This window comes from Cavia porcellus, unplaced genomic scaffold (genome assembly GCF_034190915.1).
Source record: "Cavia porcellus strain 051 isolate PalLab524CR breed Dunkin Hartley unplaced genomic scaffold, mCavPor4.1 scaffold_29, whole genome shotgun sequence".
Lineage (NCBI taxonomy): Eukaryota > Metazoa > Chordata > Mammalia > Rodentia > Caviidae > Cavia > Cavia porcellus.
The window spans coordinates 20,128,637-20,143,352 of NW_026947512.1; the positions used below are offsets into that span (position 1 = coordinate 20,128,637).

General features: G+C 48.6%; 1 protein-coding gene across 21 annotated transcripts in view; it reads left to right on the forward strand.

Moving 5' to 3' along the window:
* The window catches only part of Plekha6 (pleckstrin homology domain containing A6), a 132,434-nt gene that overhangs the window by 77,802 nt on the left and 39,916 nt on the right, over positions 1-14,716 (forward strand). For 20 of the 21 annotated variants that reach the window (XR_010044487.1, XM_013157897.3, XM_023567110.2 and 17 more), the window contains 2 exons: positions 11,433-11,513; positions 12,184-12,298. Coding sequence is in view for 20 of the 21 variants with exons in the window: in XM_013157897.3 (XP_013013351.1) it covers positions 11,433-11,513; positions 12,184-12,298 (196 nt within the window). In the remaining variant the exon portion in view is untranslated. Of the gene's footprint in view, positions 1-8,859; positions 9,482-11,432; positions 11,514-12,183; positions 12,299-14,716 lie in introns of those variants that run through there. The other variant, XM_023567112.2, reaches the window with a different exon arrangement.

A 14,716-nucleotide genomic window follows, 5' to 3' on the forward strand; every position in this document is an offset into this window, starting at 1 on the left:
TGGCCTGTGCATCCATGTGTGTGCATGCATGCATGTGTGTATGTGTGTGTGTGTGTGTGTGTGCAAGTGCTCACACATGCTCATGTGATTTTATTTTTAAAAATCTGGCACTGATTGTCACTGAAGGAGAAATGTTGACTTTACTTCCTTCATGGCTGGCAGCCCTTTTGTTCCCCTGCCTCTCAGGAGGAGAAAGACTGGATGACATCATGGTGATGTTAGGCCAGACCAGGGCAGGGACTCTGGCCTGGGAGGACCTGTTGGGGAGGAACAAGTACTCTCTGTGCTAGTCTTGAAGGAGATTTGTTAGATAGGGCAAACCTAGCTCCGGGTGGCTTTTGCCTGCTCGGCTACGGATAGGCAAACCGAAACCAGGTACGATGAGGGGGAGGTGCCAGTCACTAGAGACAGCAGGAAAGAGCCAAAGGAACCAAGTTTCTGAGCCTTTGAGGCCAAGAAAGAGGGAGCATAGGGGAGCAGAGCAGAGGGAGGAATGGATTTGCTTGTCCTGTGTGCCTCATACTGAATCAGCTATAAGTGTGACAGCCATCACATGCCCTGAGAAGCAATAGAGAATTGCTATCCCCAAACAGGCTTGGCTTCGTAGGGGTGCCACGCTCAGGAGGGCCTCTGCCTTGGTTTAATGCTCTGCTGTTGCCATTAGGAAGTTCTTAAATTGTGAACAAAGTTTTTATTTTACATTGGGCCCCGCAACTTACATAGCTGTCCCTAAGTGTGGGCCTACGTAGAAGTTGCATCCACAGGACAGTTGCTCCAACAGATGTCGACATTCTTACCTGATCCTCGGATGCCATTCACCACGGCTGGCTTCTGTCCCACTGAGACCTGAGCAGCATCCCATTTCCTTCCTTTGCTCTGCTCATTTCCCAGGAGGTTTCGTCCCTCTTTATTGCTGCCCAGGCTTCTTCCAAGTCTATTGCATGGAGGGCAGGAGGAGGCAACAGTGTCCCTCGTCTGACTTCTGCTCACCCTCTGTTTCCCTTATCTGGGTGATAGCCAGTGGACACTCCAGGTGGATCTGAGTCTCTTCGACTACTGAGATCTCTTTCCCTTCCTCCATAATCCATGGGTAGCCATGCTACCTGCTTTCTGTGCTGTCCTTTTGGGAACAGGTTGCTCCAGGTCCGTGTGAGTATAGGGGTGGGGACAGGGAGGCCCAGGGAAACATGAATCCTAAACCTGCTGCTGGTTCTGCTGGCCTCTCCTGTCTGGTTCCCCTCCAAACCAGTTTCTTGCCCACTGGCCAGCAACCCTGCGGGAGCCTCCCGTTCTCCTTCCTCCCTTCAGCTTTAGCAAGAGATTGGCCAGTGCTAGAAGAAAAATGAAGGCAGGAGAAAGGAGTAGGTCCCTATGTCTCTGCACTGTCCCAGTCCTTGCTGTCACAGCCCTCCCCATGTACAACCTTTCCCTAGGGGCCTGTGCCCAATAGGGCTGTTAAGGACAGTGCTTTCCACCTCTGGACAGGAGTCTTAATGCATAAGATTTCAAAACCAGTGGGCCATTCAAATTCATTTTGGTTGGACTTTGGCATGTACCATTTGATTTTTAATTTTTAACTTTTTGTTGTTGTTAGTAGCAAATTTTCTGTTCATTTTGGTATTACTTAAGACTATAAAGGACTTTGTATTTCCTGAGGATGTTGAGCGTGTATCAGCTGCTGGAAGGATAAACTGGTTTGTCTCATAGAATTCAAAAATATTATACTGGGAAGTTGGTTTCTATGACTTCTAGATCAGCTCTGTTGAGTAAAATATTCCACAATGAGCCTGGTATTGTAGCCTGGTATCTGGTATCCCAGCACCCAGGAGGCTGAGGCAGGAGGACTGGTGTGAGTTCAAGCCCAGTCTGGGCTACATAGTCAGTTCAAGGCATCCTGAATTACATAGTGAGACCCTGTCTCCAAAAAAACAACAAAAAAATTTCACAGTGATGGGATGTTCTATGACAGTTCCATCTAACATGGTGGTCACTGAACTTCAATAAAACATGGCTGGCAGGACTGGGGACCTAAATTTTTTTTTTTTTTTATATGAGGAATCAAACTCAGGACCTTGTACTTGCCAGGCGGATGCTTGTGCCACTGAGCTATAATTTTATTTAATTTTAAATAAAATTAAATTTAATTAACACTTAGATAGCCACATGGGACAAATGTCCATTAAATTGGGTATTACATACTTGAGGTAGTGGTACTTATTTATTGCCTTACTTTATTAATGGTTATAACATGAGCCATTTACTGAGAAATTACTGTGTGCCAAGAATTCTTCCAGATGTTTTAAAACTATGATTTTAACCTTCCCAGGAACCTTGGTATTATTCCAAAACCCAGAGATGTAGGTGACTTGGTCTCAGTCACTAATAGTTCTTCCTACTTCTGAGACTGCTGGTCTCCCCCTCTCCTTCCTTGGGGACATGCCCCACGCTGATATTTGCCATTGCACAACACATCCTTCACACGTTCTCCAGCTATCTTCCATGTCTTACTGTTCCTCTCTGCTAGTCGGGATAGCTCACCGAGGACCCTCTCACTCAGAGAGGTGAGGCCCACTGGCTTGCTTGTATGCGGTCATTCCTGGCTGGTTCCATGGGTAGCCCTTGTTCCTCAGCTCCCTTTGAAGCCTTCCTATAGCAGGCAGTGATCTGGAGAGTTTCCTCTGCCCCCAGAGCCCTTGGCATGCTCCCCAAGTACATGGGAAGTTCTAGACTTAACTCCTGGCAGAAAGAGGCGTTCAGAGATTCCCGGCGTCTACCTGTGCCCCAACTTGCTCCATGACTCCCAGGCTCAGGTGGAGCACCAGCTGAGCTTTCCCAGGCCTGGGCAGATGAGGAGCAATGCTAAATCTTGGCTTGGCCATCATTCCGCTGCCCTGCTGCCCCAGCCCCCATGCAGCCCCCCAGGCAGTAGGCCCTCCCTCCAGCAGCAGCGTCTTACCTCCTGCCAGTGCTTCAGGTGATTTACTGCTTTCCTCTTTCCCAGACAAAGCTTCTGCTTTATAAACTCTGATCAGAATCTGACTTGTGTGTAAGGGAGGAAAGAGTAGATGAAAACAGCCCACCATGCCCATCCCTGGTGAGAAGGATTGAGGCTGATCTTTGAACTCTCCTGCTTCCAACCACTTGGTCCTGGAAGTGCTCCATTAAAGAGCCTTTCAGTTTTGTACACAAGGTGTGGGCCCAGCACAGCCATGAAGGCCCGGGCAATGGGTGGTATGCAGGTGGCTGCCCTCCCAGACCACCACATCCAGGCGTCTATTATCCCACTATGTATGGGCCCCCCCCAGCCCACATCACACGCAGTGTCCAGACCTGTAGTTTACAAGTGTTACTGGAGAGAAGGTTTGATACTCCCATGATCACTTGCTTGGAAGGGGCCATTTCCTCACTGAAGCATGAAGCTCCTCCTTTCCTGGAGATGAGGGATTCAGGCCAGGTGAACCATCAGGACTAGGAAAACCCAGAGATGGGAACTTTTCCCTATTACTCTTATCACTATAGCTAGGGCAGGAACGCCCCTTCCCACTGTAGGTCTTCCTCACCTACCTCCCAGTGTAAGGACCAGACACTGCCTTTCTCTGTTGGGATCTGGTGGGAAGTCTGTGTTGTCTGCTGAACAATGGGTCCCTTAGTACCATTGTTTTCTCATTAAGATGAGACATAACACAGGCATAACAGCCTGAATCTCTCAAATTGCTGGATAAAGAACTAAAAGGCTTTGGTAACTTCTGAGGATGTGGACGAGAGCTATTGTCTGAATCCATTACTCTCCAAACACTCACTCTGTAAATTTCCTTCCCTTGGAGTGGGCTGGGTGGGGTCCCTGCTTTCTGTGGACAGCAGGACCAGATCTGCTGAGTTAGGAATGAGAAGAGATGGTTCCAGTGACCTCCTGCAGACCCAGAAGCAAACAGCTGGGCTGTGTCAGCCTCTGAAGGGCAGGGATTGGGGATTCAGCTAAGAGTTGAGGGAGACACAGTTAACTGCCCTGCCCTGGCACCCTTGGGACTCTTCCCTTGCACCTTGGAGGTTGAGTGAGAGAAGGGGCGGGAACTGTTTTCTGTGCCTCATGTCTGGCTCAGGCACTGTGAGGTTACTGAGGGAAGGAGAATCCAGAGTTGGCTGGGGCAGCATCACCTCGCCCTTTAGCAGGAAAATAATGAACTCTCAGCATAAAGAAGGTGAATAGCTCCAGAAGCTGGCTCCCCTCAGTTCTCCATGCAAGGCCACAGCAGGGGGGCCATTCCCCCTCTCCTGCTGGTGACAACCCCTGAGTCATCATAGGCTAACTGTTCAGACCAACTGCAGACGGCTCAGTGTTCAGGCAGTTAAAGTCAGGCCACTCCCTTGGGATTGGTGTTCAATAATTTATCAGCCAGAAAGGACACTGGTCTGTATTCTGCTGCATCCTGTGGCTCATGCTTAACCCCTTAGTCTCAGAGTCACGAAAAGTGGCAATGTCATGGACACTGACCAGAAAGTCAGGGAAGAGCAACTTTTACCAACCAACAGGGAGGAATAGCAATGTTTTAATAACTGGAGTGGTTGTGTTATTCATACCAGTTATTGTTTTTCAGAATACAAATAGAATTCCATTAAGTAGAATAGATCAGCTTAAAGATAATTTGAGGTAGGGTAGAAGATCAGCAGGGAGTTCCCTGAATGCCATACTTATTCTGTGTCACTCACACTTACACACACCTGTCACTCATTTGAGAAGAAGGCCAATACTTTTACTAAAGAGCTCATAATATCCTTACCCTGCTCATGGGATTTTTCACCTGCTATTGTAGCAATAGACCATGGAGAGCTTGGTGTGGTGGTACACATCCATAATCCTGGCTACTCAGCAGGTGAGGCCAGAGAATTGCAAATTCCGGGTTAGTCTGGGCAACTTGGCAACCCTGTATCAAAATAAAATAAAATAAAATAAAATAAAGGGCTGCAGATATAACTCAGTGATAGAGCACTTACCTGTATGCAAGAGCTCTGGCTTCAGTTCGTAGTAGAGAGATACAGACAGACAGACGGACAGACAGACACATACACACACCCATGGAAATCCAGAAACTCAAGTCAGGAGATATAGGGGTAGCAATACAGTATGAGACTGAGAAGGGAAGCTGCATGGGCTGGAAAGAAGGAATGTGGGCCGGCCCCTGAAGGTAGTCCCTCTGCCTGTCCACAAAGGTAGTCCTCTTTGCTCTCTGAGGTATCCCTGAGCTCAGGTGGATGTCCCCCAGCATTCATAGCACATGAGGAAGGTGTGCTTGACCCTTTGGTTTGGAGGTGAGGGCTGTGAGGATGAGCATAGGTAAGCAGGTCTTGTCTCCTGGACACTCAGCCCCTTAGCTCACATGTTAGGGTGTTCCCAACTTACCTGGGGGAGCACACCTTATTCTTGTCATTTTGGAAGTAACTATAGCATCAAAGGAAGGGATGGAGCAAGGGCAGAGAAGACAGGAAAGCAACCAGCAGAGAGTGGCTGGCAGCTGGTCTCTACACACGTGGAGCTGATGTTTTGATCTGGAGATGCACATAGAGGAGAGGCTGTGTGTGTGTGTGTGTGTGTGTGCGCGCGCGCGCGCACATGTGCGCACACGCGCATGCACATGCACGTGCTCCTTTCCACCTGCAGATACCTAGAGATGCTGCCAAGCTCTATCCCTTTCACCTCCTCTTTTTGTGACAACTATAGGTGAGAAAGCGGAGAGACTTGGGGTGGGCGTGAAGTTGGCTGGAAAATTGTATTTTCTCCCTGAGATGGTTCGGGGAGGAGCTCTGGGAATGCGATCCATCAAGCGATTTCAGATGTAAACCTAGTTTTTAACTGGGGTAGAATGCTGGAGCAGGTAAGTCTCCCTGATAATAGTGATGGGATCCCACGGAGAAGGTGGGGAGCAGCGGGCTGCAGAATGCTTCCCAGAGCATGGACAGTCTTGGCTTGTGGGGAGAAGAAAGAAGTGGGAGCCCCCATCCCCAGTCACCCTGCAGTCCTCCCTCCACCTAATGAGCTGTAATGCCAGAAACCTTGGCGTCCTCAGGAGGGGGAAGTCAGGCCAGGACTAATTCCCTGTCAGCAGATTCCCGGGAGCTATGGAAATGAAGCAGCTTGGTACAGGGCAGATAAACAGGGGGAGCCCAGAGGCTGGAAAAAATGAAGAGTATTTCTCTAGTTGTTCAATATTTATCAGAGTTGGGGCCCTGGGCATCCAGCCTGGAAGTATGTGTGCACACACATGTGTGAACATCCATGCAAACAGGCATGCCTGCAAAGGGTCACGAAGACTGGCTGATTTTGATGTTTTTAACTGTGTAGCACCAGGTCTACTACGTGTAGGTGGTGAGGATGTCTTGGGTTGTAGAAAAACCCACTGTGGTAGAAAGACTGAGGTCTGGAGAGTAGAGAAGCTCTGTCTTTTCTTGGTAATGAATTGGTCTTGGCACTTCTGGAATGCCTCTTCTCAGCCCCCAGCCCTGTCCCAAACATGACCTTCTTAAGTCTGTTTTTCACACTCTAGCCCCTGTGCCTGGCATATTTCTTCATTTGTTTTTAAGCAGAATGATGGATCATGGCCGTTTTGTCTAACGCATTAAACATTTCATATTTTAAAAGTACAGCCATTATTTCATAGAATTAGAAGATACCTCATTTGCACATGAGAAAACTCAGGGCCAAAGGAGTGAGGTCACATTGCCAATTCATGCTGGATCTCACGCTGGAAGCCTGGTCCTGCCAAGTTCTCTCTGCAACGATGACCCTGCTGCCAGGGCCACCTTGTAGGTCCAGTAGATAAGTGACCACTGCCGGGCTTAAGGATGGTCCAGCTCCTACCACAAAGTCTGCCTGAGGTTTTCCATTTTCATGGGTAGACTTTGAGAGGTTTGCTTGGGTTGAAATTTATGACCATTTGTCCTTGAGAAATGGGAGTCTTTTGATATCCCTGAAGGAAGGACAGAGGAACGAGAAAACAGATTATCCATGCTTATTTCCCTTTATAATATTCTCCACCTGGAAGTTCTTCTTGCCATCTACCCTAAAACGAAAATCTGTCATACTGTGCAGTCTGGTGGTGAAGGAGAACCCTCGCCAGACAGGTAGTCGGGTGTTGGTTTAACCCTGAGGATATCAGAGTTCTGAGTGAGCAGGAGAAGCCGCTGAGCCTCCTTTCCTACTACTCCCTGATGCTGTCTGCCCTGGGCATAGGAGAAGTAATTTAACTTGTAACTTAAGCAAAGGCTGTGGGAGGTCCCTGGGCTCAGCTTGAAGAGAAGGGGGATATTTTTGCTTCCTAGAGGAAGAAAACTCATTTTCCCACTGCACCCCCGCCCACTCCTCCTCCCATACAGATGAGCTTAATTTTCTTCCCTTCCTAATGAAGATGGATCAAAGCCAAGCCATATATTCAGAGGGGAGCTAAGCAAGGAAGCTGAGTGAGGGGACCAGGGGGCAGAAGTAGAGCTTGTCTCATGGAGAGGAAGTAATTAATTTTAAGAGAGAGCTAAGATAGGGAAGCTCTTGATAATAGAATATCAAACTCCAGATGCAGGTGGCTAAAAATTAAATCAGAGGGTGGAGGCTTTCTTTTATTCATATACTTATCCATCCAACAAATATTTATTGAGCGCCTACTGTACACAGGCGGGGACCTCACTCTGGAGGGCCTGCAATCCATAGCCACGGGAGGGTACTGAAGACAGAAAGAGAGTGCAATCTGAAAGTGGAGGCTTCCTGCCACCAGGATAAATCATTTGCAAGAGTCTTGCTAAATGGCCAAATATATTGACTTTCTGGATTTAGGATTAGCTGTTTAAATATCAGCAGCTGTTGGGCCCCAGTTATGGCCAACCAACTTGTCCTTGGTGGGTTAAGTAATAATATTGTCCATTTGTTTTTTCATACATTGATTGCATTGTTCCCTGACCAAGTTCTGTCCTTAATTCAGAAAATTTGATTAGAGTCTCCCTTTCAGTGTCTGTTGTGATATCACTAAATTACCATGGCAACAGACTATGATGTCAACAGCTTGCCTGGTGCAGCTAGAAAGAACCACATTGGTCAGAAAGGGATCTGTCATGTGGAGACAAAATGAAATGCTATAGAAAGCCAGGGGAACTGAAATGTGATATCAAAACAAACAAACAGTATCTCGGCAGTGGAAGAAAACAGTAGGTCTTGGAGCCTCCCTCGCTAGAACCCTTTACAAATCACTGAACTGATTAGAAAGCAGGCTTGCCTACTGGGAGGGGAGTGGGACAGGTGACCTTCAGAAGGCCTTGCAGTTCAAGGATCCTAGGACATGGAGGCCGTTAAGGAAGGAAGAGATTTGACTGGATCTGGACTCTGGAGAATTTAGGGGAATTAACATCGCTGCAGATTCCTTGCTCCTGAGCAGATCTGACAGTCACCAGCTGGAATTTATCATCTTGCATCTGGAAGATTTGCAGCAATAAACATACAGTGACCCCCAAACCCCATTTGCTTCCTTCTGCCTCAGAAGCACTGGGAGAAAGCATTCCCTGCATTTCACCCGAGCAGAAGAGCTTAGTCTTCTCCATCCACGCTGATGCTACAACATCCATGCCCATCCATGCTCTGCCTCCGTGGTGTCTAGCTCTCTACCAGCGGGACCACTGCATGCAGAGGGCAAGCAAGCTGCTGCCCGGTCTGAGGGGAGGGTGGCAAGGGGCCAATTGCCAGGACGCTTCATGCATTATGCTCTTATCTATACAGAAGGCCAGGCAGGCTGAGACAAGAAAGGAGACTTCCTTAATTAATTTCATCTCCGCAGCAGCAGTAACAGCGCATGAACCTGGAGTTTCCTTTAACCCTTGTGGTCACAGGCTCTGAAGGGTCTCTGAAAAGCAAGTTGGCTTTCAGCTCCAGAGCCTGTGTCTGGGGTTGGCAGCCAGGAGGCAGGAGCACCGTCTCCCTGCGGGTCCGGCTGGCAGGAGTTCCTGCCGTGCAGATGGGAATGCAGCCCCGTGCTCCTCCACCCGCTCAGCTACTCTGTGTCCTTAACTCAGTGAGGTCGGACTACCTGGAAGTGGCACACCTGCTCTGTGCACGCCTGTCTCTTCTCTTCTGCATTTTGTCCTTGGCAGTATGAACCAGGAGAATGCTATTCCCTCCTTGCTTATTCTGCCTTTGGTCGTCTGACCGGGTAGCATCCTAGCTGAAAGCTAAGATGCTGCAGGCCTAACAGGACACCTACCCCTACCACCACCCAGCAGGAGCCCTCTCCCTGTTCTCCAGTGCCAGAGCCAGGAAGAAGAGGCAGCCTGCAGAGTTTCCTTGCCGTCACTCGCCTGCTTCTCTGCCACGGCATTTAGGGTTGGACCGGAAGACTTACTTCTCAGAGGGATGGTAGCAGCTGGGTGGCTGGTGGGTCCTCTGAGGCTGCCGAACTGGGGAGCAAGCTGCCAAAAAGATGTTGAAGTTTCGGGCTGATCGCCGGGTCAGGTAGGGATTCCTTGTGTAGATTGGAAATCGGAGCAGGCCGAGCTGGCCCCTCAGCCCATTCGGATCTGGGAACTTTTCAGTGAGGGGTCTGCTGGAACTGACCTGGGAGAAGAGTGTAGTTAGGTCAACGGCTGCTGCATTGCAGTGCCTGCAAAAGGAAAGCTGTTTTGAAATTAGTAGTGCTGGGGTGGAAGGAGCACGTCATTTGAAGGGGTTGCTGGGTAGGAGGCTGCGGGGCAGGGAGTGGACTCGTGATGGCAGACGGCAGACTGTGTGCATGCCACTCTGTGTGTCTGCAGGAGCCTCCTAGCAGTGCAGAGGGTCTGGAGGGGCAGGACAGGTTGGGAGGGGGACAGGTGTTCCAAGCCAGCAGGTGAAAGCAAAGAGCTCAGCACCTCACAGACTTCAGCTGTCACAAACTACCTGTCCCCCAGACCTCTAGGGGGGCAGAGCCAGAGACAAGGGTAACTGAAAACAAATGCCCTTCCTGGATCCTTGTGATTAAATTAAGATGAGAACCCTTGTTGGGAGGCAAGTGGGACTGTAGTTCGGGAAGTGGGGAATGGATTATCAGTATGCTAAAGTCAGGACCCAAGCCCGATGGACACTGCTCAGATTTTGGATCCTGGCTGCCCAGCCCAGGCTGCACACCCCAGATTTCCACCCAGGCTGCAGCTACTGCCTGCTACATTTCTATCCCCTATGTTTTTGAATTAGATCTGAGCAGGACTGGTTTGGAAGCAGAAAAAAAAAATACCCTTTGATATTATCTTTAGCTTCAACAGACAGCTTGAGGACTGGCATGTGGCCTGCGATATTGAAAAAAAGTGTCCAGAAGGTTAATTTTGCATCTCTCCTGTGGTGAAAGGGACCAAGCTAAAGTCTTCCCCTGGTGGGCCTATGGCAGGATGAGCAGAGAGCTGGCTTTTTGCTGGGGATGCTTAAGTGGCCCATTTCAGCTGTACCTGTCCCCCTGCTTGCTTTTAGTGTCAGCTGGAGCCTGCTCTGGGCTCTCACAATATTTCTCTAGAAGGGTGGGAGACCAGGACCTTGAAACTCATAAACACCACTCCATGGGCTGGACATGTTCTCTCCAGACGTCCTTAATCACAAGCTCGCACATGCCTGTGATTCGTGCCTTAGGCCCACCGCACCACCCCCTGCCCATGACGCCTGAGAGTCCACCAGGGAAATAGGCTGACATTCAGCAGCCAAAAGAGCCTCAGCAGGCCTCCCGGAAGGAGCCTCCATATCTGACTCTCCATCTTCCTCAGTGTCCCCTGTCCCTGATTCCCGCACCCCGCTGCTTCCCAGCAGGCTGATCCTCATAACACCCCACCCACTGCTGGCCACAGCAAGCCTTGATTGCATCCAACTGTTCAGCCAGGGCTGACCTTGATGCCTGACAGTGCCCAGGTTTCTGTCATATCCAGAAGGAAGACCCTGGCCTAGAAGTGTGACTGAGTTTCTGGATCTTGCATTTCATTTAAAGAAGGAGATAAGGCATAAAGCGGGAGAGGCAGAGTCCAAGGTCACAAGAGAGTTCTTTCAGAAAATAATGAGAGAGCATTTTTTTCTGTGGAGCTCTGGCAGACACTGTCATGCAGAAGCTGTCACACATGAAAACCTGGCTGTGTTGAACGTGCAGTTCACCCTCCTGCCCACACCTAGGATGACTGCTGACCAAGTTAGTTAGTGCCTATTTAAGCCTGGGGTATCTAGTAAGTGTTAACACTGAGTTTTGATAAGAGGGTGTCATTTCTTCTTCCCCAGCCCTGCCTGCAGCTTCTTCTACAGCAGCCTGCTTTTCCTTTCTGTCCCTGACAGAGGATAGAGGTGCTGCTTGTCACATGCTCACCAGTCCCTGTGCCTGCCCCAGGTGCCTTCCCTTTAGACCATGTCTCTGCCTTCTATATCTTTACCACAACTTCTCCCTCTGTTTCCTCTACAGCCACAATGAAAGACGGAACACATTTCGGCACCCAGTGACCGGCCAGGTCCTAGAGGAAAACAAAAAATTTGATTTGAAAACGTAAGTGTACCCTTCACCTACCTGTTTGGGGTGGCATCCACTTCACCATCCCACTGCCACCATGGAACTGGCATGGAGAGGAGTAGTGAGGGAATGGAAAAAGAGATTTAGGGTCGCTTACCTAACTTCTGAGACCATTTCTCCACACCCTCACCTGCTTTTTCTGCGATCTGGCTGAGTCAGGCTGGCACTTTTCATGTTTGGACTGTAGGAGTCAAAGCCAGGTCAGAGATTGGCACAGCACCAGTGGCCTCTGTGAGCAGCATAGAGGGACTCTGATAGAATCACAGGAGCTCGTTCCTCGAACTCATCCTCTAATGTGGATCCTGCCTCTCCGAATGAAAGGATAATGCATTGACTCTTGTACTCTCATAGAGCACTCAGACATTGTGAGCTTAAAATTAGAAGAAAAAGAAATTCTGAAGTCCCAGGATATGGCCCTTTTTAAATAAATGGCAGAAAATAAAGAGGAGAATGTCTACAATGTCTGGCATTTAACCCCAGAAGAGATGAAGGGGTTGCTGAGATGGTCACTCAGTCGCATTCAGGGGATGGAGTTCTGTGCCGGTCTGGAACAGTGGGTGGTAGGGTGGGTGGGGAAGAAGGATGGGGCTTTCCTGTTGCTTCTTGGCTTTGACTTGTGTCTTTCCTTTGGTCAACCTGAAATCAGATTGGCGTTGGACATGTCCAATAAAACAAGTGGGAAACGCCCTGCTAGCACAAGCAATGACATAGTCAACCACAGCATGGTGTCCGAGGTCCCTCCAGAGCGGCCCAATGTCCGGGTAAGTCCAGCCTTCTGGGCAGTGTCAGACAGGAAATGGCTCTAGCTCAGATTAGTGAGATCTCAGGGATTCCTAGGAAATCCTTACCTGTCCAGCTACAGGCTCCAGCAGGCAGGTGAGGTGGTCTAGGAGGTGAACACAGAGTAGGAAGGGGTGGGACCTCACACCAGAACCTTATAGAAGCTTACGGAAGACCATCATCCAAACCTGAGCTCCTGTCTCCTCAGCCCTATTAGCATTTGGGACTGGATAATTCGTGGTGCTGCTGGTCTGTATTGTCCAGTGTAGGATGGGGATGTCTAGCAGCATCCCTGACGTCTGCCCACTGAATGCCTGTAGGACCCCTGCTTCCAGTTATGAAAGCCAGAGTAATCTAGACATTGTCAAATGTCCCCTAGGGATAAAATGACCTTGTTCTCATTGAGGGCCACTGACTAGGGGGACAGTAAAAGAAGACTCCCATGAAGCCCATAGTGATCTCAGGAGGAGGAAGTCACCAGGGAAGAATGTTACAAGGAGGTGCAGGATCAGGGCTGAAAGTGATCTTGAGTTTTGTGACAATATGGCACTTGAAAGACAAGCTAAAGAGGGTTAAAGAAGGGGTTGGGGGGAGGAATAAAAACTTCTGTTCTTAGAAATTAGGCATAGATGGTTATATATTAATATAGTGACATATTCTCCAAAAAATTAAAATGAACTAGTTCTGTATGGCATCTTGAAAACATGATTCTGTAAGTTTCAGAATATGAAAACTGTATCACTTATGTAAAACGCACAAACATGAAAATCAGTACCCTTTATTTTTAGAAGCATTTGCTGTAACAATGTCCAACCATGGGCAGGGAGGCTAATTTTGGGTCAGTGGTTGCCTCTAGGGAAGAGAAAGGTAGGGAAGAGAGAGGTAATGGGGTTGAGGAGGGCCTCAGAGTGGGTACTGACTCTGCTTGCCTTGTTTTACTAGGGAGAAAAACCAGGTAAAGAAATGAATGTTATATTTTTCTCTGCTTTTCTGAAATGTTTGAAATATTTCAAGAAGATATTTTATAAACCTTTTTATTTGTATTTTTTAAACAACGTGCAGTGATTGCATCCATTTGTGGGGTTTGTGTGACAGTTCAATGTGCAGATACAACATGCAGTGGTTCAGTCAGGGAAATAAGTGCTTCCCTTTCCATATCATCTTTTTTTATGTTTTGAGCCTTAAAACTCCTCTCGTTTAGTTCTTCATAAAATACCTAGTAGGTTATGGTAGGCTGTAGTCAGACTGTGAAGAAAAAGGAGGGGTGTGGTTGGCAAATACATCTGCAAGACAGACAGGTTTGTAGATTAGCTGGAGGCATGAGGGGAAAGATCGGGTTCAGAAGAGCATGATGGCGTCCACGTTTCAGAGGAGACAGGAATCAGTTGCTGTGCTCTTACTCTAGATGGGAAAATGATGCCTCATCCTGAGATGCATTAAAATAAAAGAAAAAACTATATATGAAGTCAAAGTGTGTATCTTAGAAATTGAAGGCAGCCCTACCTATGTCCTTGACTTTTGCAGGAAGAGAGGGGGTGTAGTGTATTTGGTGGGAAGGAGGGACTGGGTGGGGTGCAGGTTGGGGAAAGAGAAATGCTGGCCAGCAAGGGCCATGTGAAACATTGTCCTGTATTTTCCAAGATATAGCCTAAAACTATGTTGGGGCAGTGGGGACAGGAGGAGACAGAAAGGTGATACGGGCATGTTACCCTGAAAGCAGAGGGCAGGATTTCTTTTAGGACTTGTGTACCCTTGGGAAGGTGATAACTTCTTGAAGTGGTGATTCGCAGCCAGTATCTGTAGATATTTTCACTAGGAATGTCCAGAAAACAATTGTATTACCTACAGTTGTTGTACAGGTGCTTTCTAGGAAAGCCCAACTTGTTTGGTTTTTTCCATATTTGCTAAGTACTCATCATGGCTGGATACCCTGCTGGCTCCACTGATGAAAGTGAGCAAAAAAATACTCCTCACTGAGAAGAGCTCATGAAGGACACAGAAGTGATAGACGGCACAGATGTGCCGAGGGTGGGGTCGCTGACTGCTCAAAGACATCACAGAGATTTCAAGGAGGAGGAGGCATTTGTGCTGCACTTTGAGAGACGAGCTGGGAGTTTGTGGGTGGATAGAGACAGAGGCCCTCCCCAGGGAGGGAGTACAGCCAGCTGGGACACAGGAGAGAGGGAGAGACTGAGGGGGTCGGTGTGTGGCAGGGCTTCTAGGCCTGCCCTCAGTGGGTGCTGAGAACTTAGAACTCTCCTCAGTGGTGAAAGCTAGTAAGAAATTTTAAGCAAGGGAGAGGCAAAATCACCTCAGTTCATTGCCCAGGAGGGACAGCATGAAGAAATGAGGAACACAGAAAAGAAAACCACAGTAGGATTTGAGAGGAAAGAATGGAG